General features: G+C 41.9%; 1 protein-coding gene across 1 annotated transcript; it reads left to right on the forward strand.

Moving 5' to 3' along the window:
• Window positions 1-11,095: 11,095 nt before the first annotated feature.
• CTHRC1 (collagen triple helix repeat containing 1) lies at window positions 11,096-24,046 on the forward strand. The gene is made up of 4 exons (XM_030863066.2): window positions 11,096-11,469; window positions 16,277-16,498; window positions 18,453-18,669; window positions 22,691-24,046. The coding sequence occupies exons 1-4, from the start codon at window positions 11,191-11,193 to the stop codon at window positions 22,831-22,833; spliced, it is 861 nt and encodes a 286-aa protein (XP_030718926.1). The 5' UTR covers window positions 11,096-11,190; the 3' UTR covers window positions 22,834-24,046.
• Window positions 24,047-24,733: the final 687 nt, after the last annotated feature.

Raw genomic sequence — 24,733 nt, forward strand, 5'->3', positions numbered from 1 at the left:
GTAGCAATTCTCGTCTACGTGGAGAGTCTTCTTGATTTGCTGAAGTCTATTGTGGTTATCACCTTTCCCTAGTTAAGGATTATTTTAGGGTTGAGTTTGTGACCCCCTTCTGGCCAATGAGATGTAAAAGGGCTGGGGGCTGCTGGGAAAGATTCTCTTCCTCCTAAAAAGGAGACATCATGAGAGATGGTCCTTTTCTTCATCTCGACATTGTTGCATGCAGCAGGGACACTTGGACTGACTCTCCCCCCGGGGTGGGTGATGACGTGAGGACAAAGCCAAAACCCTAAGAGTGGCAGAACAGAAAAATGGAAAAAATCCGAATCCTTGATCATGTGTTGAGTCACATGGAACAGCCTTCCCTCTGAACTTCATGTTAATAGAGAAAAGAAATTTCCTTATTGTTTACGCCACACAATTTTCTGTTACCTGCTGCTGAAAGCATCTTAACTGATATAAGAATCAGCTCCTTGGGGGTGATACATACGCCCAACACAAAGTGTCTATCACAAAAATGATGCTCAATGAATGTTTACTGAAATATTATAAGAATGTATATATCAGACCTCTGATGATCTCAACTAGAGTTACATCATTCCACCCAATACGACTGAATTTGAGCTTGTTTATACTGCAAAATGAGTTGCAAAGTAAGAGGACATGGTAGGGTTTGTGCAGAGTGGGCACATCTGGGGATCACTGATGGTCAGGAGTCAGCAGGGAAGACAGCAGTAACCAGCTGGCTGAGGAAATGTGGTTTATGCCTTCAGGGACTTCAACCTTCAGTGTGAAATGCTTGAAGATTCTGCTATGAACATGGGGGAATGATGGCAGAGCAGAATAATAACTGGTAAGCTGAAAGCTTTTCCCAATCTGAGGCCTGGTGAGAAAAAATGAAACAGATACAGAACCTTTAGATGACAGGTTTAAAGCTTTTGGCTATGCCCTGAGTTCCTGTACTGTTTTGTACATACTTAGAGAAATGCCACTCCATACAGATCTGCTTTGCACATTCAAAGTGATTTCTGCAAAGAGGGAAATGGCAATTCTAGGAAGACTTTGTTCAAAAAATGACCCAGAGCCATAAATTCACGGGGACCTTATTCAACACGATACTACTCTACACAATCATACCCAATTAAAAAAAAAAACAAAACAACAGACTTCTTTTTAGAGCAGTTTTAAGTTCACGGCAAATTTGAACAGAAGGTATAGCGGTTTCCCATATACCGCCTGCCCAACGCAGGCATAGGCTTTCCCATTATCACCATCACTCACCAGATTGGTACATCTGTTACAATAGAAGAACCTACATGGGCACACCATTGTCGCCCAAAATCCACACCTCATATTAGGGTTCACTCTTGGTGTTGTATATTCTATGGGTTTTGACAAATAAATAATGTCGTGTGTCCATCATTATACTATCATACAGAATAATTTCACTGCCCACCAGATCCTCTGGGCCCTGCCTATTCATCCTTCCCTCCTCCTCTGACCCTGCCACTCCTGGAAACCACTGATCTTTTTACTGTTTCCATAGTTTTGCCTTTTCTAGAATGTCATTTACTTGGAGTCACGTACTGAAGAGCATTTTGGCTGCTTCTAAGGTTTGGAAATTATGAATAAAGCTGCTATAAATATCTATGTGCAGGTTTTTGTGTGGACGTAAGTTTTCAACTCATTTAAACTCATGTAAACAAAAGAGCATAATTGCTGGCTCATGTGGTAAGAATATGTTTAGTTTTGTAAGAAACAACCACATTGTCTTCCAAAGTGACTGTACTGTTTTGCATTCCCATCAGCAATGAATGAGAGTTCCTGTTGCTCCCCGTTCGGTGTTGTCAGTGTTCTGGATTTTGACCATTCTAATAGGTATGTAGTGGCACCTTACTGTTGTTTTAATCTGCAATTCTCTGATGACATATGATGTGAATATCTCTTCATACACTCATTTGTTATCTATAAATCTTCTTTGCTGAGGTATCTGCTCAGGTCTTTTGCCCATTTTTTGATAGGGGTATTTGTTTTCTCATTGTTGAGCCAAATTTTTAACTTTATTTTGTTGACAGATTTCAAAAGAGATTGATCCTCATCCCATCTGTTTTGGCTACTCTGGAATCATAGGAAGGCAAGGCTAGAATTTCAGTTCAATATAATGCACATTATTTAACAGCTATTATGTGTCCCCACACATTGCTTTAAGTATTGTCAAAGATACAAAGACATGTCAGATACAATCCTTGCCATTTTGGAAATCTTTGGGGGAACCAAAAATATGGCTATAAAAAATTAGACAGCACTGAAGGACATAAAAGGTTAATTGCCATATGTGTGTTATCCTCTCTAAGTACTTACCATGAAAGTTTTTGATCTGATTAAAACTCAAAGTTTCTATCTACATACATTTAAAAGATATTTTATGAAAGGTGATGATCAATTAGGCAGGTGTTTTACTGAGAACTATTAACTTATAAACTGCATATACATATCATTTTTACTGATGCACTGAACTACAGCAAGCAGAGCAGAAGAAGGAATGGAGCAATCATCTTATACCTCTTTCAAATAGATAAATTGGTGGAGAACTCTGTAAATGGAGAAAACATCACAAGGACTCATACTTTCTTCTTTGGCGTGGAAATAATGACCGCATCAGTGGAAAAAAAGACTGGTGTGGAAACAACCAACTAGTGAGCTAAAGTACAATAGTGATTATTATAATAGAGGCATGATAGCAATCATTAATAGTAATTTGGAAACCAGTGTCTAATAACTGAGTTTCTACCAATGGACCGATCCTTCAGGAACGTGGAGACTGTAATGAGCCTAGGAAAGAACATGAGCATCAGGGGAGAACCTAAGTTTCACCTGAGACATTATCAAGAGACAGTAAAATGCCCATGGAAGAATGACTGACCGGAAAACCTTCGCTTGTCAGTGGCATTTCCCAGGCTTACACAGGCTCTTTGGAAAGTGGGGCCCCCCAGATGATCACCCCAGAAGGAAAAGGCACATTCCTTTGCGATTAGAATTACTGTGGAGGGGGGAAGCAAACATTACAGACAAGACACTGAGTAAGCAGAAAAATGTGTGCAAGCTTCTTGGACTTAGCATAAGACACTCATAAAAATGGATCTTCTCAGGAACATTCCATTGCAACCACACTGAGATGGTGCTATTCCCCTAAAATTAGAGCTCGTTCTCTGATTGGCCTTTGTATACTAGGAAAGTACCAGTACAAGAAGAGAGTAGGTATCATGGGTTAATATCTATGAATGGAACTTGGTGATACATCCTCTGAACTTAAGGGTTTACTTCCTCTGGTGCTTTGCCCTAAGCCTGTCACCCAGGAATCTCCCATTTCCAAAAGATATCCAGAACTGAAATGACTGATGGTTGGTTGGATAAATAAACCAAGGACTTTCCTGAGGTTGACAGGAAGGGGGAAATGGCAAGATTATCACTTTGAGGGTTTCAGTTTATCTTATCTTGTGGCAGATACACTCAGGTGCCTACCCAATAGTCAACCGGCTATGCCTGCCACTCACCCTTCTTTCTTTTGCTAATAGAACCCAAATGTTGTTCATTGTCCTCCAAGAAGCCATGCTCTGCAGGGGAGGCACAGTCTCTTTTTTAGCCCCACAGAGCTAATTTCTCTTGCCAAAGAGATTTGTTTTAGGCAACAAGCATGTGAGACAATCCTGGCCAGTGAGACTGGAAGGAAGTCTACAGGGAGGACTCAGGAAAGAATGCTCTTACCCTTGAAAGGGAACACACAACAGGGTCATTTCATGTTTCTGCCTCTGGAAGAATGCTAATCTATATTTAGTTATTCAATTAATAAATCTGTATTGCCCAGCATGTGTCCTGAAATCCAAAGTCTATCTGACCTTGAACTGGAAAGGAATAGCTTTTAAAATGTAGGTGAGTTTCAAAACCGCAGTCTAATAAAGTCCTATACTTTAAAAATAGAGTGGAAAGGTAAAGCAAATAGCAGACCAGGAGAAGTGAGGGCTGGGTCTCTAGCTAGACAGTTCTGAAAGCCTAATTTGGTGGAGAGGTTGGGGGGTAGGGGGATGCTTTGTCCACATGCCTATTTCCGGAATGTAGTCTTGGTCTTCCAGAATCAACTGAAATTGCCCTATGTGAACCATCCCCAAAGAGGAGGCCTCACAGAGGTACCACTGCACGTACTTTTTTTTTTTTTTTTTTTTACTACTACAAGGCTTGTGGGATCTTAGTTCCTGACCAGCGATTGAACCCGGGCCCTCACCAGTGAAAGCTGGGAGTCCCATCCACTGGACCACCAGGGAATTCCCCCACTGCACGTTCTGACAGCACCTCTGTTTTTTCCTACCCACAGCCAGGACACAGGGATGTCTGTTGCAACGCAAGCAACATCCTCAATGATCACTTCCACTCTTCGCACTTCCTGGAACGTAGCAATGACTCTCAGAGAAGTTTACACCACCCTATTAGTGCAATAGACCAAGGCTCTTCTCTCCCTTTTGTGACAGCCCTTCAGATTTTTTCATCTTGTCTCCTCTTAAGCCACCGTGCTCTGATTTTTTCAACTGTTCCTTCTTTGAGATGGTTTCTAAACCCCCTTACACTCATGCTCATTCTACTTAGAAACATTCCTGTGCTGTATTTGCCCATGTTCCTCTTAAACATGTTGCCTAGAAGAGAATACAGTACTCCAGCAAGTTCTTCGCCATGCAAGACAGTGTATGTCTGTCAATGGATTTGTTTCTTATAGTGGTTATAATGCCACTAAGATTACCTTTGTTTATAGTAGCTACATCATCCTGGCCTTGATAATTGTGAAATACGGAGCCATATAATTATAATCAGAGCAGAAATTCAGGACTTTGCCTTTGTCTACGTGCATGAATATGGGCTGGGGAGGCAAGGGGACTGGGAGGTAGCCCCAGAATCTGACATTCCAAACACAACCTTGACATGTCATCAGACACTTAATAAAGGATTACCAAGAAGCTGAAGCTCCTGGAGACATATCAAGCAGATGCTGAGGATGTGACCCGGCTCTCAGAAGAATTCTACCTAAACGGAAGCGGTAGCAAGGACTAGGACACGAGTACAAATTTCCTGTGATGCTCGAGGGAGCGATCACTTGAAAATTAAGGTCCGTGCCAAAGACTCCAGTTACCCTAATGAAGAGATTTCACAATGAAACCCTGAGGAGATCAAGCTCCAGGGTATTTCTTATCACCCCTGGCATGGGAGTCACACACAACTAGTGGCAGCATCTAATCGGTGAATTTAAGATCCAAAGGAAATTTGTATATGGATGGGGTGAGTAGACTTTTATATCTGTTTAATGAATAAGTGAGACTTTTTATTCTCTCTCATTATTCAGTGTCAGGTGACTTTCCTCTGTATAACAATTCTTTGGGTTTTCACTTAGCCAGTGGCTAATTCCGCCCTGCTCCCCTCACCCCCAGATCTATCCTCCCTGATCTTTTTCTCAGAAACTGCTGCAAAGCTGATCTTTCCCATCTGGCTTTAGTGCAGACAACTTGAGCTATCTCTTCCAGCTTTGGGTCACCTATAAATTTCAAACATGCTTTCCACAGAATCCATAAATAAATGGAGGGGGGCAATGTCCATAAAAATAGGAATCATTAATCTAGCCAAGAGTTAGAAGGGAAAGTGGTAAGAGGATGTTTCTGATAACACTGATAATTCTGTAATTCTGATGATTCTGATAATACTGCCAAAGTATTATTAATGTTGCCAAAGGGTTATTTTCAAATCATGGTAAGGAACATGGGAAGGGAGTTTGCCTAGACTTAAATTCTACACAGTGGGTAGCAAGTCCTATGACCACTAACTTTTATGCCATAATTGACAATGAATTATTCATTAACTTTTTAAAAAATTAATTAATTAATTAATTAATTTTTGGCTGCGTTGGGTCTGTTGCTGCACACCGGCTTTCTGTAGTTGCGGCGAACGGAGGCTACTCTGTGTTGTGGTATGCGGGCTTCTCATTGTGGTGGCTTCTCTTGTTGCAGAGCACCGGCTCTAGAGCGCAGGCTCAGTAGTTGTGGCGCACGAGATTAGTTGCTCTGCGGCATGTGGGATCTTCCCGGACCAGGGTTTGAACCCGTGTCCCCTGCATTGGCAGGCGGATTCTTAACCATTGCACCACCACGGAAGTACCCTATTCCATTAACTTTTGTTTTTTCTTTGGACATTTACCCATTTCGTGTTTTGTATCCAAACCTCTTGATCTCTTTCTCTCACCTGTCACCAGTCAATTCCCATTTTGTCACTGTTTAGCATCCTCTATTGGACAGATTTGAGAGTTGTAAAACTGCATTCAGCTTGCTTTGTCATTTGATAAAAACTCTGATAGGTGAGGGAGGAGATTAATATTACTGGCTTATTTCAATTTCCATTGCAATGGTCTGACTTTATATCAACAAAGCAATCATATCAGGGGAGCTGGAGAAAAAAAGTAACCAGAATCCACGTTTTAGCTGATGGGGTTGGATATCTGTGGATGCAGACAGGAGACTTGGATGTATTCTGTAAACCTAAATGTTTTAAGATGTAATTCCAAATATCCTGCTTACTTTGGCTTTCTTTTGTCATAAAACAGACAGTGTTTTGTGCCTGGAAAGAGACACAGGCTGCAAAAACTCATCTGAACTGTCCAGAAACGTCTTTAATCTTGACCATTTTCAAACACAGATGTCCACGGTGAAGAATTTTCTAAGGAATTCTTACAATGCAGAGTCTGTTCAGAGGATGCTGATTTCAAAACCTCTGTACACAGGGCATAATGAAGAGGGAAAGAAAGTGCACAGCTTCGGGTAACTTAAGAAAAAGGAAGAAGATTTGACAGGAAATGCAAGACTACCCAAGTAGAAAGCATGTAGCATGCTGTGACTCAGAATAAAGGAAATGTAACTCGAAGTGTAACTCTTCTGGTCTAACACAGACCAGGGCTTGCCCTCAAGCACTGCAAAGGATGCCAGTTTCCAGCTGTATACATATGCACAAATAAAACAGGATGCATGTAGAATGTACTTGCCACGATTGTGGGCAAGGGACTCTTACTCATCTTTCATCAATGATTTCGGTTCTATAATTTTCCATGAAATTTTATTCTTTTAGGACTATAAAAATTCCAGTCACTCGTGAGCTGGTAAGGGAAATGTATATTTAATGTCTGTCGGTGCAGGATGTGGGTAGATTAACCATTTAATACCGATTTGAACAGTCTGGTAATCTAGGGATTTAGGAATGTAGGTGAAGCCACTACCCTGTTGGATTTTATTGCTGACTGTGTGTGCATGTGTGAACTCGAGCCAGTAGAGGGAGGAATTCAGTCCCCCGTTTCAGGACTTATCAGTGCTGTGTGCCCTCAGTACCGTTCTTTGTGCTTCTCCTGCCCTGCTCTGTATCCCAGGAGGCTGACCTCTGCAGGCTGTTTCCAAGCTTCTGTCTGTTTCCCAGGCTCTTATCATTAATATCACTACTTTTCCTTTCTTCTCCCTCCCTCCCTTCCTTTCTCTTCCTCTAGCTGGGTTTGGTCCATCAGAAATTGGAGGCAAAAGGGGAGAAGCCAGAGTACTGATCATCTTCCCTCTCTAGTAGTGGCTTCATCTCTTCCTTGGCTCCAGCTTCCAATGGACAGGCCCAGTATGATCCCAGCTTTGACTGGTCACCTATGTTTCTCCAGCTTAGGAGTGGTAGCAGCTTATAGCTATGACCAGTCTGGGGTTGCTTCAGTGTCCCCTGCTGAGCTTCTAGCCTTTGTGGTCAACTTCCTACATTAAATTCCTTCTGTTTTAAATACCCGGAGTGGTTTCTGTGTCCTAACTGGATCCTGAATGATACAATTGTTTTGTAGGTTGTCATCTATTAAATCAAGGCTTCCTTTAATTTTATACAGAATCCCCTACTTTTATAATAAAAATAATAATAGCTAATGTATATTGAGCACTTTATAAGTACCAGGTAAAAGTACTGAGTAAGTTACTCAGCAGAGGATAGCTACAGCTTTCGCCTCCAGCTTCTCTTGGCAGCAGCCATGTTATACTCCCTCGGAGGTACCAGCACCAGCTGCCCATGACCTCCTTGGTGGTCCAAATACTATGCACTTGGCGCTCCAGCCAGAAGTCTAAGGACCAACTAGGCACCCTAGAGTCGGGGTTGGGACTTCCTCCAAGCTCTACCTTCTAGGACCTCCCCCAGAGACTCTTCTCTTTTGGATTCCAGCTCTAGGTGTGGCAGCTGCTTCCTTCAGTAACTGTCTGATTTACCTCAGCATCCTGGCTTTCCACCATCTGGAAATACAATACAATATCTTGTATTAAATCTCCTCTGGTTGAAATATCTAGCATGGTTTATGTTACTCTGACTAGACCTTGACCTTGACTAATACAAAAGTCCTTCCACCTTAATTCCAGTAAGTGTCCCATTGATTCTAAACAATTGGCACTTTCAGCCCATTTATTTCTATATGTATCTCAACTATACGAAGTTTAAGAGTTCTTATCATTACTATCACTACTTTTTTAGATAATATGAAAAATTATCAAATAATTGCACAGATACTGTTTACAAAGATAGAAATGCTGCTGAAGTGAAATTTTGGACTGACAGGCGGTGATTATGTGATACTTTGAAATGTTTATCATCAACTGATGCATCAAAGATACACCTAGGGGGCTTCCCTGGTGGCGCAGTCGTTGAGAATCTGCCTGCCAATGCAGGGGACACGGGTTCGAGCCCTGGTCTGGGATGATCCCACATGCCGCGGAGCAGCTGGGGCTGTGCGCCACAACTATTGAGCCTGCGCTCTAGAGCCCGCGAGCCACAACTACTGAAGCCTGCGCGCCTAAAGCCCGTGCTCTGCAACAAGAGAAGCCACCACAATGAGAAGCCAGCGCACCGCAGCAAAGAGTAGCCCCCGCTCGCCGCAACTAGAGAAAGCCCACATGCAGCAACAAAAACCCAATGCAGCCAAAAATAAAATTAAATTAAAAAGTTACTAACTGTATGAAAAAAAATCTATAAAAAAAGGCGTTTTTATGACATAAGAAATGCATTAACAGTTCACTAGTGGGACTTCCCTGGTGGTCCAGTGGTTAAGACTCTGTGTTTCCACTGCAGGGGGCACAGGCTCTATCCCCAGTTGAGGAACCAAGATCCTGCATGCCACGTGAGACAGCCAAAAATTTTTAAAAAAATTTTTTTTAATTAAAAAAAAAGTTCGATAAGAAAAAAAGTTAAATATTTGAACAGAAAATATGTAGAACATTTGGAAATCTTCAGGAAAGATCACTCTGGAAATAGCACCTAGGACTTTAATCCATAATCCCCAATGTAAACTAAAAATCTATAATGGTAGAATGGGTCTAAGTTTTAAACCAAGAAAACTCAAATTCCAGAGGTAGTAGGAAAAATGACTTTGCAAACCCACAGACGTATAGAAGTAAGCATAGAGAGAGTGAAGTTAATCAAACCCATAGTGGGAGTACTTTTATGATAATTTTAGGATCTGAGAGACAGGGTATATGAAAGCCCTCTGTATGCTGTAAAGCACTTATACATTATTATATATTATCTTTGAAATATAGATAACAGTATCTGGTTTACTTATCTTGCAGTGTAACTTAATTAACTATGTGAATGTGTAGATTAAAAATGCATGGATGTTAACAAAGGATTAGCTAATTGCCAATCTCGACCCAAATTCACACAGAAAGGGACCATCTGAAGTCACTGGGTGGTAGTAGCGGCAGCAGTAACAGCAGCAAGAATTGTGGATAGAAGACAGACTCTGGCGGTGCCCTCTTCTCCTCTGCAGCCTGTAGATTGCTGCCACTACACTGGTTTGGCTACGTAAGGGCATCAGCTGGGACCCTGTTCAGCTTTACACAGGGCTGGTTTCATGGGTGAGCAGCCCGTGTGGCTGCACTAAGACAGGTCCCATGCTTGTTGTATTTCTCTGTTAACACTGTCTTGAAATTCCTAATAATTTTTTAACAAAGGACCCTGAATTTTTATGTGCACTGGGCTCCACATATTATGCAGCCAGTCCTGGCTGTAGAACCCATTTGGATGTTTGTTTCTTCTGACAAACAGAAATGGAATTTACCTGAATTTAGGCACTGGCCCAGGAGTGAACATTCCTAGAACTGCCCTTAACTGCTCCCCTGCCAGACTGTTCCTTCTTTTTCATATCCATCTGTTGGGCCCACCATAACTTCCCAGAACCTTGCTGGGTCTGTAAAGAGAACCCTGCTGCGCTGAATTTGACCTCAGCATCATCACCATTCTGTTGGCAACCTCTGTGGTTGCCAAGAGGTTGTGGTGTGGCAAGACTCCTGTCCTGCCTGACTCCAGCTAGTGGTGTATAAAGGAACTCCTGCTCTAGCCTGACCCTAGCTGGTGGGTGGCCTGGGTCTCTGAGGATGCTTTCTTCCAGAATGGACAAAGGAGGACAGAGCGGGTTAGAAAAAGCTAATTATCAATCAGAGGTCAAGAATGACTGCTCAAAAGTGGACTTCTACCACTGAATGTTGCCTAACCACCCGAGCCTCAGTTTCCCCGTCTGTAAATGGGGCAAGCAGAGGAGGTATCAACTTCCACAGTACTGCCAAGAGGACAGAGAGTATGCGTTAAAGACTATGTGGTTCCTGGAGCTTTGTGTTAGCACTCTGTGAAGCAGGTAATTATGTGGGTCATGGGCCCCTGGGAGAACCTGATGCTATCTATGACTCCTTCCCAGCCCTTCCTACGCCCCCCAAAAACGTCATCTCTCAAAAGAGCTCGCCCACGGTGCCAGGGTTTGACCCAGGTGTTCCTGGACCCAGGTGAAGGCACGGGCCTCTTCAATGCTCACTTCAACGGTGCCGTCTCCATTCGGTTCTCGAAGCCTCCACCTGTGGTTCACTAAACACGGCCACCCGCATCCGCACCACCCCTCCCAACCCCAACCCCCTCCCCCGCCTCTGCAGGGGGGCTGATCCCAGCTGCCTGCACAGCCCCCGAGGGTCCGCGCGGGCAGAGCGGCCGCAGGAGGGGGCGGGCCCGGCTGTCGGCCCGCCCCGCGTCGGGCTCGGGGTGAGGGCTCCGACCTATGACGGGAGGGAAACTCCTGTGTCCGGGGGGCGGGAGGGAAGCGTGCGGCTGAAAGGCGCATTGATGCAGCCGGCGGTGGCCTCGGAGCGCGGCGGGGCCGGACTGGGATCACGTCTCGGCTCCCGGGTCGTCTCCTCCTCCTCCTCCTCCTCCTCGCCTGCTCCGCGCGTCCCGGGGCCGCCGCGCGCCATGCGCTTCCAGGGCCCCGCCACCGGCTCCCCGCAGCGGCTCCTCGGCCTCCTGCTGCTCCTGCTGCTGCAGCTGCAGGCGCCGTCGAGCGCCTCCGAGACCCCCAAGGGGAAGCAAAAGGCTGTGCTCCGGCAGAGGGAGGTGGTGGACCTGGTGAGTCCGGTGGAGGGGACAGAGCCTCGAGCGGGGACGGGGGAGGGGGTGTATGTCTAGCGTGCGCCTGGGGGTCCCGCTTTGCCTGAGTCTCCAGGGGAGGAAGGACCTGGACTTTGCGGGTAGTGGAGTCCTGGAACTGGCGAGGTAGACCGGTATGAGAGGGCCATCGTGAACCAGAGATGCGCCGCGGGTCGTGTGGGACGCCCCAGAGTACAGGGAGTCGCCCAATAATTTCTGACCTTTGAGCCCCCATCGATTCCCGACCCCCACCCCCCGCAGGGATGGAGAGGGTTAGGGCTGCAATGAGAGTAGAATGGGGAGCTTGGGTAGGTTAGAACGTGGGCCAGGGAGCTGCCTGGGACACCCTGGGCTATCTGATCTCCTGGGTGGGCCTGGGCCCGGGACTTGCAATGTGTCCTTTGTTGGGGCTGGTGGCCACGTCTGCCAGCGGGAGAGAATAACAATCTTCACCCAACATCCGTCCAACTCTTTGTAACGTGATGACAGTGAGTCATGTTGGGTCATCCTCCTAGGGAGTATGGGCTGCAGTTTACTTTGTTGGACGACCACAGCTGGGCCGGGAATTGTTCAGAGGGTTTACGATCAGAAGGGGAAATGAAGGGGCCCAGCACTAACCCTCCAAGGACCCATTTCATTGTTCTGTTTAGACAGATGGGCAGCCCTTCCAGACACCCTGGGTCTTCAGCCTGTGAGCACCAGGTAGGAGCATCACAGCCGAACTAAGGGGAGAAGACAGTTACCAGGAGAGCAAATAAATAGCCCAGGTGCTTTCTGAAGGGGTAATCTATGGGAAGGCCTGTTTACTTAAAGCTCTTCCCTTCTAAAAGTCAACAAACCCAGTGAAGGGCAGAGTGGGTCTCTACCCTGAAGCAAGAGTGATTCTTTCAAAACCACTGTATTCCTTGGTGTATGATAAACTTCAATCTTTAAGCAGACAAATATAGTGTTACAGGCATTGCAGGACATAAGAGGGGGCATTTTTTTGCTAAAAAACTGTTTCGAATTTGTTAAGCTGCCATTGTAAACTGAGCTAATAAGCCAAGCTCCCTGGAAACTAGAACTATGCCAGATTCAAACGCTCTGTAAAAAAATTCCTGCCGTTCCACACTGCACTTTTTGGTGTGGTGCTATGTAATTTTGCTCCACAAAGCAGACTGTGTGTTCAGGGCTACAGTTCTATTTTCAGTGCCTAAATTGTTAAAACTGTACCAAATGAATGTGGTTCATGTGCAGTCTGCATTTTATGAATCTGTCGTTATGATACACAAAATACCCCCTTTCCCTATAAAGCTAGCAACTTTTTTTCTTTCCCTCCAAGGATTTACAGTACCTGCGGTTTCCCACAACTCTAGCCCGACTTGGAAAACTTTATTGTGCAGCCTGGCTCAGGTGCATCCTGTAATTGGATTTGGTTTTGCTGGGGGAAAAGAATCCACACAGTCATTAAGGTTTCAACAGATCCTATAAACCAGCTTCTTTGTACAGGATCTTTCAAAGCCTTCCTTTCAAGCGTGCAACAAGCTCTGCCCCCTGGTGGCCAGTGAAAGAAACAGGGGTTCCTCCCACAGACATTTATGGAACCCCCTACCTGATACTAATCATGTGCTGGGTTAGTGAAAGAAGTGAAAGAAGGCAGATGTAATACCTGTGGAATCGAATTCAGTAAAATTATGTGGTCTCTGAAATGCAGTTTTTAGATAAAAAGGTGAATAAAAATTCTCAACCATGGCACAATTGACTTTTGGGGCCAGATGATTCTCTGTTACGGGGACTGTGCTGTGCCTGTAGCATGCTTAGTAGCATCCCTGCCATCTACCCACTAGGTGCCAATAGCAATCTCTCCCTCCCAAGCTGTGACAACCAAAAATGTCTCCAGACATTGCCAGGTATCCTCTGGGGGACAAAATTGTCCCCGTTAAGAACTGCTCATATATAGAAAAATAAAACTTTGCTCTGAGGGGAATAACAGTGAAAAAAAATCAAAGAATACCAGAAGTTTTATTGTTTCTCCCTTCCCACTTGAAATCTTTGTGTAAACATTGCCTATGTCTGTTAGTGAAAGTAACCAATCTACTAAATGAAAATTAAAGTATATCTACTAAATTTAAATTTAAATCTACCAAGTAAAATTAAAGTATATCTACCAAAATGAAAATTAAGTATAAAATAAAGCCAACTAGAATGTTTTATACTTTAGCGTGTCTTTGAGTACTTTTGCAATTTTGTTAAATACGTTTCTTATTATTTCTCTGGCAGCAAATAAATAGAGTGTCTTTTTTTTTTTTCTTAAAGTCAGGAAAATAGCACTGGTCAAAGTCATAAAAATCATTTAGCAAAATAAAGATCAAATTGGTGATGTGAGAAGATTGATTGGCAAACATTAGATACATAAGGATCTTTCCTAGGCAGTGTCATTACTGAATTTAATAATATGAGCATATCCAATCCTAGATGGTGAAATTAAAAAATAAGCTTTGTTAGAGAAATGCAAATCAAAATTACAATGAGGTATCACCTCACACGGGTCAGAATGGCCATCACCAAAAAATCTACAAACAATAAATGCTGGAGAGGGTGTGGAGAAAAGGGAGCCCTCTTGCACTGCTGGTGGGAATGTAAATTGATACAGCCACTATGGAGAACAGTATGGAGGTTCCTTAAAAAACTAAAAATAGAACTACCATCCGACCCAGCAGTCCCACTACTGGGCATATACCCTGAGAAAACCATAATTCAAAAAGAGTCATGTACCACAATGTTCATTGCAGCTCTATTTACAATAGCCAGGACATGGAAGTAACCTAAGTGTCCAGCAACAGATGAATGGATAAAGAAGATGTGGCACATATATACAATGGAATATTACTCAGCCATAAAAAGAAATGAAATTGAATTATTTGTAGTGATGTGGATGGACCTAGAGTCTGTCATACAGAGTGAAGTAAGTCAGAAAGAGAAAAACAAATAACGGTATGCTAACACATATATATGGAATCTAAAAATTTTAAAAAATGGTTCTGATGAACCTAGGAGCAGGACAAGAATAAAGATGCAGACGTAGAGAATGGACTTGAGGACACGGGGAGGGGAAAGGGTAAGTTGGGACGAAGTGAGAGAGTGACATTGACATATATACACTACCAAATGTAAAATAGATAGCTAGTAGAAGCAGCTGAATAGCATAGGGAGATCAGCTCCGTGCTTTGTGACCACCTAGAGGGGTGGGATAGGGAAGGTGGGAGGGAGATGCAAGAGCGAGGGGATATGGGGATATATGTATACATATAGCTGATTCACTTTGTCATACAGCAGAAACTAACACAACATTGTAAAGCAATTATACTCCAATAAAGATGTTAAAAAAAAAGCTTTGAAGTTATTTTAATATATAAGGAATCTTGATTTTTTTTTTGTTCTCACTGGACAGTATATTTATAGAGAATGATAGTGTTAGATCATTTATACAAATAGGGATTGTTAAAGTAAAAATTTAAATGAATTGGGTGTGCGGTTTGAAGGGTCTAATAATTGACCAATTCAGGGATAGGCACAAGAATTAGGCAGATGGAGATCCAGCTTTACCACCGATGCAACTATATTGCTGTGTGTGGCTTATGGCTATGTGTGCTAGCCAGCAGGTTTGCTAATGCTCTCTTCCCCAGTCCTAGTCCACTCAAGGGAGTGGACACACTTGCTGTGGGCCACTATCTCACATGGTCTTGAGGAAATAATGAGAATAATCATGGCTGACTATACTATGTGCCAGGTACTGCTCTAGTACATTTTATGTATTATCTCACTTAAATCTCCTACAAGGTAAGAATCTTTATTATTTTTCCCCATATTTCAGTTAAGGAAACAGGCATTGAAATGTTGAATAACTTGCTCTATCTCACATAGCTAATAAGTGGTGGAGCCAGGATTAAAATCCATAGTATATGACTCTAGAATCTATCACTCAACTTCTACGTGATACTACTGCACCACCCCCTCAAGGAAAACACAGATAATCCTAGCACTTAAGAGTTTGTTAGATTACTGCCACCCTATTAAAGACTAATGGTCACTTGCAATGAGATTATTTATTCCTTCTTGGTGGGGAGGGCTGAGTGGGGTTGGAGGCCAGAAGTGTTCCAACACTTCCTCCACATGAAAATAGGGAGGAGAAGCAGGTATGCTTATCCAACTTAGAGATATTGCCAGTGTAAGATAACTATTGAGTTAAGATTTCATTTTATAATTATATCTCTGAGAATTTATCTTAGGGAAATAATTGAAAAGAAGAAAAAAGCTATGTGGATAAAGACTTTCTTTACAATAATGTTAACGATAGAAAAAAAATAGAAATAACGATCCCGAAATAGTGCAATGTTTGCATAAAATTGTAAAAGTATAATTCTGAAATCCAAGTCTCTTTACAATATGTAGGGTTAGAAGAAAAGAGCAGTATATCAAATTATGTCTACCTTATAATACAGCCATTTAAAAATTATGTATGCTTTTAATGAGCAGTAGAAAAAAGCAGGCAAATGAAATCATTTTCTCTTCTTTGTGTGTGTAAAGTCTGCCAAAAAAAAAAGAATAGGAAAGAAATCCCAATATTTTAGAAATGACTTTAAAAATTGGTTCTTTATATATAAAAAATAACTCATCTGGAACATGGGCAAGTGGTATGAAGGGATTCTTGACTCCAAGGCCTCAAAATAAATGCAGTTCTGATCAGACTGAGTCTTTGAATCTTAAGTGAAGGGAGTTTTTCCCCCCGTTCTTTTTTCTGATGCAGTATAATGGCATGTGCTTACAAGGGCCCGCGGGGGTGCCTGGGCGAGATGGGAGCCCTGGGACCAATGGCATCCCTGGCACCCCTGGGGTCCCAGGTCGAGATGGATTCAAAGGAGAAAAGGGGGAATGCCTGAGGGAAGTCTTTGAGGAGCCGTGGACGCCTAACTATAAGCAGTGTTCGTGGAGTTCACTGAATTATGGCATAGACCTTGGAAAAATTGCGGTGAGTAAAGTCTGAATTATTTTAAAGTTGAAGTAAAACTTAAAGGTGTTCATAGTTGAGTGGTAATTTTAAGTGTGCTTTTATTTTATTTTTACTAAAAGACAAAAAATATTAAGGAATGGGTACCGTGTGACTTCTAACTTAGGATTAGTGAAAACATTGATAACATTTCAGAATTAATTTTATAAAGCTATTTCTGAGATAAATATATCACCATATTATTTTAACCCTAACAATACTTAAAATAACTTACACTTTTTTCTTTTTTAATGGAAACAAAAAGGGAGAGCATAGGTGTCTGTGTTGGACAAGTAAGCAACTTTCCAATCTTGTCCTAAAGTGATTTTAAATTAGTCTAAGAAATTCTGCTGGGGCTCCAGATATAAAGGTGGAAAGAAATATCCAAGAAATTAACACATGATTGGAATTATCTGGAGGTGGGGAGTCCATTGGTATTTGTCCTTATTCTGGGTAGCAGACCCAGCTTAAAATTGCTAAGCTTAAGCAAAGTAGAATGGACCAGAGATACACTACAATGACCATTTCAAATTATTCTGTAATATTTAGGAGAAAAATTACTCAAAATAGCCTGTCTGGCAATGCATTTGGATTAATGACTCCGTCACTTTGATTAGTGTTTGCTTCCAAAGTAACTGGCGAGTCCACTGGGATGGCACAGAGTTGAAGCTGGTGCCATTTCAAGCCTCTTTCTTCTTTTGTTGACAAACTCTGTACATGGTTCTGTATCCACAATATATTATTCCTTGATATTAACCACTACTACCACCAGGCAAATAGACGAGATTTTATTTTCATAAAACTCTCAGGTTCTAAGTAGCAATCTGTGTATTATCCCTGCTCCTCTTTCAGCTCTTTAATGTCTGCTCTATTAGCTATAAAAATGTTTGAGACTGTCTTCATTTGATTTCTGTGTGGTCGAATTTCCATATAGCTTCCATAGTTTGGTGACTGTGACCAGTTATATTTTCACATGTGATTTCTTAGAAGGCATTTTGTTAAAATGTTGCCTACTTCTTTAAACACCTGACGTCGATAGACTGGTTGCTTATTTATAGTTCATCAAAATTGCTGGTTGAGTTCTCTCTAAAAACTTGCCCTATGGACTCTGGATTATTAATACAATATGTTTTCAAGTTCCTTTTAGCAGTGGTCAGAATGGGTTTGGGAGCCTTCTACGGGTAAAAGATAGTAGGACCAGGAGCCAATAGACAAACAAATTTTGCAAAGACCTGGGTCTTATCGTTGTGTCATGTAGGTAGAGACTAAAAACCCCACCTACGCTTTACTCCTGATACTGTTTCCTGTTGCTTAAAAAGAAACAGGTCAGGGACTTCCCTGGTGGTCCGGTGGTTAAGACTCCGTGCTCCCAATGCAGGGGGCCCGGGCTCGATCTCTGCTCAGGTAGCTAGATCCCGCATGCCGCAACTAAAAGATCCCGCACAAGGCAATGAAGATTGCTCATGCCTCAACTAAGACCCAGTGCAGTCAAATAAATAAGTAAATATTAAAAAAAAAAAAAAGTAACAGGTCAAAGTAATATATATGGGCAGTGCTAGGCAGGGATTCTGTGTTGTTTACTGTTGTATCTGTAGTATCCAGAACATAGGAAATAATTTTGGAATAAAAAGAAAAGTAAATACATAGACTGTTTTGGTCTAAAATACTGAAGACTGGCTGTTTTTGGTAAAAACTGAAAGATACCCTCAATGGAGTGAATAATTCTAAGAAAGCCATAATTCTATTTTCTTAGAGTTTCTAATATCAGAGTCTCTTTTCCATCTTGCAGAGAACTGCTTTCCCTCTGTAAAAGCTAAGCTTTTTAAATGCAGTTTGGGAAAAAGGATCATTAAATAAAATGCACAATACAATTTGAAAGCATCTTTTTAATTAAAATGAAAATGCTAATTAAGTCCTATTTCTGTGTTTGTGACAGGAGTGTACATTCACAAAGATGCGTTCGAACAGCGCCCTAAGAGTCTTGTTCAGTGGCTCGCTTCGGTTAAAATGCAGAAGCGCATGCTGTCAGCGTTGGTATTTCACGTTCAATGGAGCTGAATGTTCAGGACCTCTTCCTATTGAAGCCATAATTTATTTGGACCAAGGAAGCCCTGAACTGAATTCGACAATTAATATTCATCGCACTTCTTCTGGTACGTAGAATGGGGACATTACAGAATGTGCCTCAGATCTTTAGAGACCAAAGATTAGTTTTCTGTCCACTATCATGGTAGATCATAGCAAGCTTTCTGTGCATAATTCTCAATCCTGGTTGCACTTCAGAATTTCTTATAGATCTTTTAAAAACTATGTGGATGCCTGGGTCTCATCTCTGATCAACTGAATCAGAATCTTGGGGTAAGACCCCAGCAGCTGTATTTTTTAAAAGATCATAAGGTTGAAAATCACTGAGTTAGATGAAATGGCGAAATAGCCAATAATGCCGTAGAGCAGTGGTTTTCAACCTTAGCTATACCTTGTGTTCAACTGGGGAACTTTAAAAAAATCACCGTGCCTGGGTAACACTCCTCCATGAAGGCTGACTTAATGGGTCTGGTTGCACCCCAGGCAATGGGACTTCCAAAGTCTCTCCTGGGGCTTCCCTGGTGGCGCAGCGGTTGAGAGTCCGCCTGCCGATGCAGGGGACGCGGGTTCGTGCCCCGGTCCGGGAAGATCCCACATGCCACGGAGCGGCTGGGCCCGTGAGCCATGGCCGCTGAGCCTGCGTGTCTGGAGCCTGTGCTCCGCAACGGGAGAGGCCACGACAATGAGAGGCCTGCTTACCGCAAAAACAAACGAAGTCTCTCCTGGTTATCTCAATGTTCAGCCAAGCTTGAGAACCACTCGCTTAGATTGATAAGAAGGCTGATTTCTCTGCCTTGTTCTTCAAAAAGGTAGGTACAGTCTGCTTCATTTGTAGAAGAGAACATTTCTATATTGATCCTGCATTCTCTGTTTGCTTCTACCTCCTATAAAAGAAACGACATTCGATTAAACCAGTGGTCACTTAAGCTGTTAAAAAAAAAAACACCTTGGACTTCCCTGGTGGTCCAGTGGTTAAAACTCTACGCTCACACTGCAGGGGGCACGGGTTCCATCCCTGGTCAGGGAAGATCCCTCATGCTGTGCGTGGCCAAAAAAACCCAAAACTATTGGGTTTTTTGTTTTGTTTTTGTTGAGTTTTTTGGGGTTTGTTTTGCTGTATTTTAAGGTTCATTGAAAGAGTTTAGAAGCTACCAAAAGTAGAAGGGGAAAAAACTACCGATTAATGTCATCACCCAGACACACCACTGTGAGTGTTGGGCTGCCAGCTGTTTTGCTTTCTTGAGCTGCTGTGTGGCAGGAGCTGGGAGTGCGGCACACCGTAACAACACATGCCGAGAGAATCACAAGGTGTCCATAGCGATAGCTTCATTCCCCTGATTTCTTGAAAGGATTTCTCACGAATCTTGTACTTAAAAATGTCAGAGGGAAGAGAAGAGATCCCCTCACTGCTAACCAGAAGAAATATTTCAGCATTCTTAGGGATCAAGTCAGATACTGATCCCCCAACTTAATAGAGCACATTTATCCCTAAGAAATCAAGGGCATCCCTTCCATTTTCTTCCTCAGATCCCCACAATATCCTCAAGATGTAAAGAAGATACTTTAACCCCTTCTCTCTGCACACAGAGGAGGTCCAGGGAAATAAAGTATCTTACCCTGAACAGTAGGCTCAGTGTCCTGGAGAGCAGAAACCAGAGCCCTGCTCTCTTGTCTCCCAAGACAAGGTTTGATCAGATGAAAAAGCCTCTTCACTAAGTTCTGTGCTGTAAACGAAGAGGTGCTTTCCATCTGAGAAGCAGTCACTAAAGTTTTTTAAATCTGGGTATAAAATACAAAATTTGACTAGGAAATGATATGTGTTTAAATAGTAGTTGATATAAGCAACTTACTTTCTATTGTAGTATCTTTAAATGTGTGTGTTAATATCTTGCTATAATGTAAGCTCTCAGGCCTAGGAACTGTGACCTATACATACATATACTTTGTAAATTATTTAACATAGCATTTCCCAACCATGTTGTGGAAACTTATTTGGTGTGATCAGTTGGGTAGAATGTCAGAAGTAATTTGTTATTCATAACAGTTTTTGTCTTAAGATGAGTTAAAGGTTACCTCTATAATAAATTCCCTTGCACACTGGTACTCTTTCTCGAGGGAAAGGAAAGGGATGCACTTACAGTTTGCACATCAGAGGATGACGTTAAGCCTTGGATATGTCCATGGGAGTTTGACATACATTAGGATGTCGTCTTCTTACCTGGATCTAGGAGGAAAACAGGTTGAGAACCCCTAATCCAACATAGTTTAGGTGTTTAATAAGCTGCAGTACTACCTTATCACAGCAAAAATGTTCATTCATTTAAAAAACATTATTTCATTTGTTAAAGACCATGAAGTGACCACTTGACTCTCCCCGTGTGAGGCTGACACTAAACGCAAACTTGTCTGACCTCCTATGGGATTAAGTGAACAAATTTTTAGACCGTGGATGTCAAGACCTTGGGAGAACATGAGGATTTCTAGGCTTTCTCACCTGGCATGATACTGAGAATTCTAGATTAAATGGGATTGTGGGCACGCACTGCTTAGTTCTCCCAACTTTGAAAGGGGCCTGAACCAGTCACAGGTCCCCGGATTCAGAGGGACTTGCCTTCAATTCACTGATGTCACAGCTGGTGGAAGCAGATTGCTTTAGGCCTGCAACCCCTGGCTCGGTTCAAATGCACTAACCTTAACCAGATAGGAAAACTAACCAGTCACATGTGGTCATCCCTACCCTACTTATATGTAAGAACCGGTTTTCTTAGAGAATGTGCCAATCTGCCGACCTTTTCCCCCTGACACAGACGTCAAAGGGGTTGTACCTTTTGCCTATTAAAATCAACACTAGGGGAATTTTTTTTTTAAGATATTAACCATGTATTTCTTCTTTAGGTCTTTTTTAAAAAATTAATTTATTTATTTTTATATTTATTTTCGGCTCTGTTGGGTCTTCATTTCTGTGCGAGGGCTTTCTCTAGTTGAGGCAAGCGGGGGCCACTCTTCATCGCGGTGTGTGGGCCTCTCACTATCGCGGCCTCTCTTGTTGTGGAGCACAGGCTTCAGACGCGCAGGCTCAGTAGTTGTGGCGCACGAGCCTAGCTGCTCCGCGGCATGTGGGATCCTCCCAGACCAGGGCTCGAACCCGTGTCCCCTGCATTGGCAGGCAGATTCTCAACCACTGCACCACCAGGGAAGCCCCTGGGGGAATTTTTTAATGTTGGAGAAGAGCCTTGATAAGGAATGCAACTTATATATATTAGTATGTGAAAGTCGAGAGGACCTGTGAAAAGGCACGTGTTTATAAAGCATAAAAACACAGAGGAAAAACAGGATTTACTTAGTTTTTTGGTTTTTTCATGATGAGGAAATTCCAGATTGAAGGACTGATACAATGATTATGTTAGAATTACTTTTAATGTTATAAAAGTCCTTTTTTTTCTAGTTGAATACCATCAAGTGTATACAGGTAAGTGTTGGAAAGGGCTTTCTTTAAAAAAGACTTACAGATCACGTCAAAGTCTTGGCTTTTAAAAGTGTAGGCTTCCTGGGCTTCCCTGGTGGCGCAGTGGTTGAGAGTCCCCCTGCCAATGCAGGGGACACGGGTTCGTGGCCCGGTCCGGGAAGATCCCACATGCCGCGGAGCGGCTGGGCCCGTGAGCCATGGCCGCTGGGCCTGCGCGTCCGGAGCCTGTGCTCTGCAACGGGAGAGGCCACAACAGTGAGAGGCCTGCGTACCGCAAAAAGAAAAAAACAGAAGTGAGGCTTCCTTTGTTTAGTCAAATAAATTGCTTTTTTTTTGTTTTAGGTCATCTCTGTAACTAAACAAAGTCTCCCTTTATGATTAAAACCGCTAAGAAAATTCCACGTGAAGCTTATTTCACAGAATGGATATGTATACATCTTTAAAAAATATTTATGTGCTAAGAAAAAGAGAACTTATCTTTATGAGACCTTTATTAAGTATTAGCATTTTTAATTCCCTGTACATTAAGTAGATTTAACCTAGCTTGCTGAAGTAATACAGTTGAGCTAAAGGTTTTTGCTTTTTGTTCTGTAGAGACTTGTAATTCTCACCTTGTTTTGCAGTGGAAGGACTCTGTGAAGGAATTGGAGCCGGACTAGTAGACATTGCTATCTGGGTTGGAACTTGCTCAGATTACCCGAAAGGAGATGCCTCTACGGGTTGGAATTCAGTGTCTCGTATCATTATTGAAGAGCTACCAAAATAAATCCTTTCATTTTTGTTCCCTACCTCTCTTGTATTATACCTTTGAATGGTTCATTTTTGTGACCCCTTATATAATTTTTATGTGTACATCTGAATGAAAAAACAAAATTAAATGTGTTTACAGACCAAAGTGTGATTTCACACTGTTTTTAGATCCAGTATTCATTTTCCTTCCATCAAAACTGGTTTTGGGATTTTGTAGAAGATTAAAATACTTTCCTTCATATTCCCATTCCCTGAACCTATAATTTGGAATGTTATTGTGGTCTCCGTTTCTTTCCTGTTCTCTTAGTGTAGCACTTTTTAAAATATAAAAGCTACCAGTCTTTGTATAAGTTGTAAATGTTCAGAATTGTTTAATATCTGTGAAATAAAACTTATTTCAAACAACCTTAATATCTTTAACGTAATTGCCACTAAAATCAGGGTTTCTGGTACTTTATATCTGGAGAGTTGAGGATAAACCTGACTTTGTATTTATCCTTTTGACAATCATGTTTTAAATTTAGTACAATAGTCCTGATCCATATTTTGAGAGATTCAAAGAGAAAGTGATATTTATGTGTCAGGAAATGCACTAGCACTTTAGAAATTTTGTCTTAATTTAACAAAGAGTAAAAAGACGGGGACTCTGGTCTCAAATTGCTTACCATTTGGAAGGGAAACTAAGATACAAAAATAACAAATCAAAGATTAATATGTTGATTGTGACAAAAGTTGTTGAAGAGATGGTATAATTCAAAGAAAGACCTATTACTTCTGGCTGAGGTGATCAGAAAGAATTCATGATGAAGTAAGTACAGGTGTAAGACTGATAAAGTTAAGTAAATCCTGGGCTTGACTTGGAAGTGTCAGTATGAACTCGTAAGTTACTTTGTCTTAAGTAAAGCTATAAAACAATTAACAATAGAATCTCCTAGCTTTGTTTACTGAAAAGACCTAGAAATAATGACCAAACTAGTAATGCCCAGATTGTGATCTCTATATACCATTTTCTACTAAAAGGAACTAAGGCTCCTTGAAGAAATGGGTGATTTCAGCTCTGGGGCAGGAAATGTACAAGATGAGCCTGGAACATCTTGGCAACTATGAAAGACAACTCAACAGGATCCAAGAGCCAATGTGGATTGGTTCTCACTGGCAGAGATGATACGATTTAAGCATCAATGAAGATAACAACTGGAATGGTTTGAAACACATCAGATATGTTTAAATGCATGAGTTCATAATGATATTAAAATAAAATTCATTGGTCAACTTAGAGGATGCCAGGAAATCAACTTGTTACTTTGAAATTTGGGGAAAAAAGCAAAGCATTTGTTCTGCTTTCTCTACATGAACTGTATTTCTGGGTAACCAACTTGTTGATGAAGGAAAATTTCTCTATAGAATGTGTGTGTGTGTGTGTGTGTGTATTTTATAGCACTATATATTGGTATAGATAACAAAAGTGATAGGATATCCCTCTTTTCAACCCTTCATGATTTCAGGGCTCTAGCAATGATCATCAATGACTGATAACATTCCAGCATGAGAAGAAGACTATGTGCCCCCTAAGGAAAGCACATTACACTCCCCAAGAAGTTGTTTTGCAAGAAAGAATCAAACCTGGATCTGATTTAGCCTCCAGATACAACCATTAAATTTTAGGCAATACAGGGGATAGAAGAATATGTTAATTGACATATCAGGATTATAATCAGCAAATCAGGACTATGGGAAACTTGAAAGACAGCTGGGTTTCTTCAACACATATCCTGCAACAAAAGAGAAAAAGGAAAACATGGATTAAAAGGTTTAATACATATGAACTCTTTTCAGTGTTTGGACTTTATTTGGATGCTTGAGGTAGTTCAGGACATTTAAACATTGATAGATATTTGATATAAAATGATTTGGGG

This window comes from Globicephala melas, chromosome 17, assembly GCF_963455315.2.
Source record: "Globicephala melas chromosome 17, mGloMel1.2, whole genome shotgun sequence".
NCBI classification, from domain to species: domain Eukaryota; kingdom Metazoa; phylum Chordata; class Mammalia; order Artiodactyla; family Delphinidae; genus Globicephala; species Globicephala melas.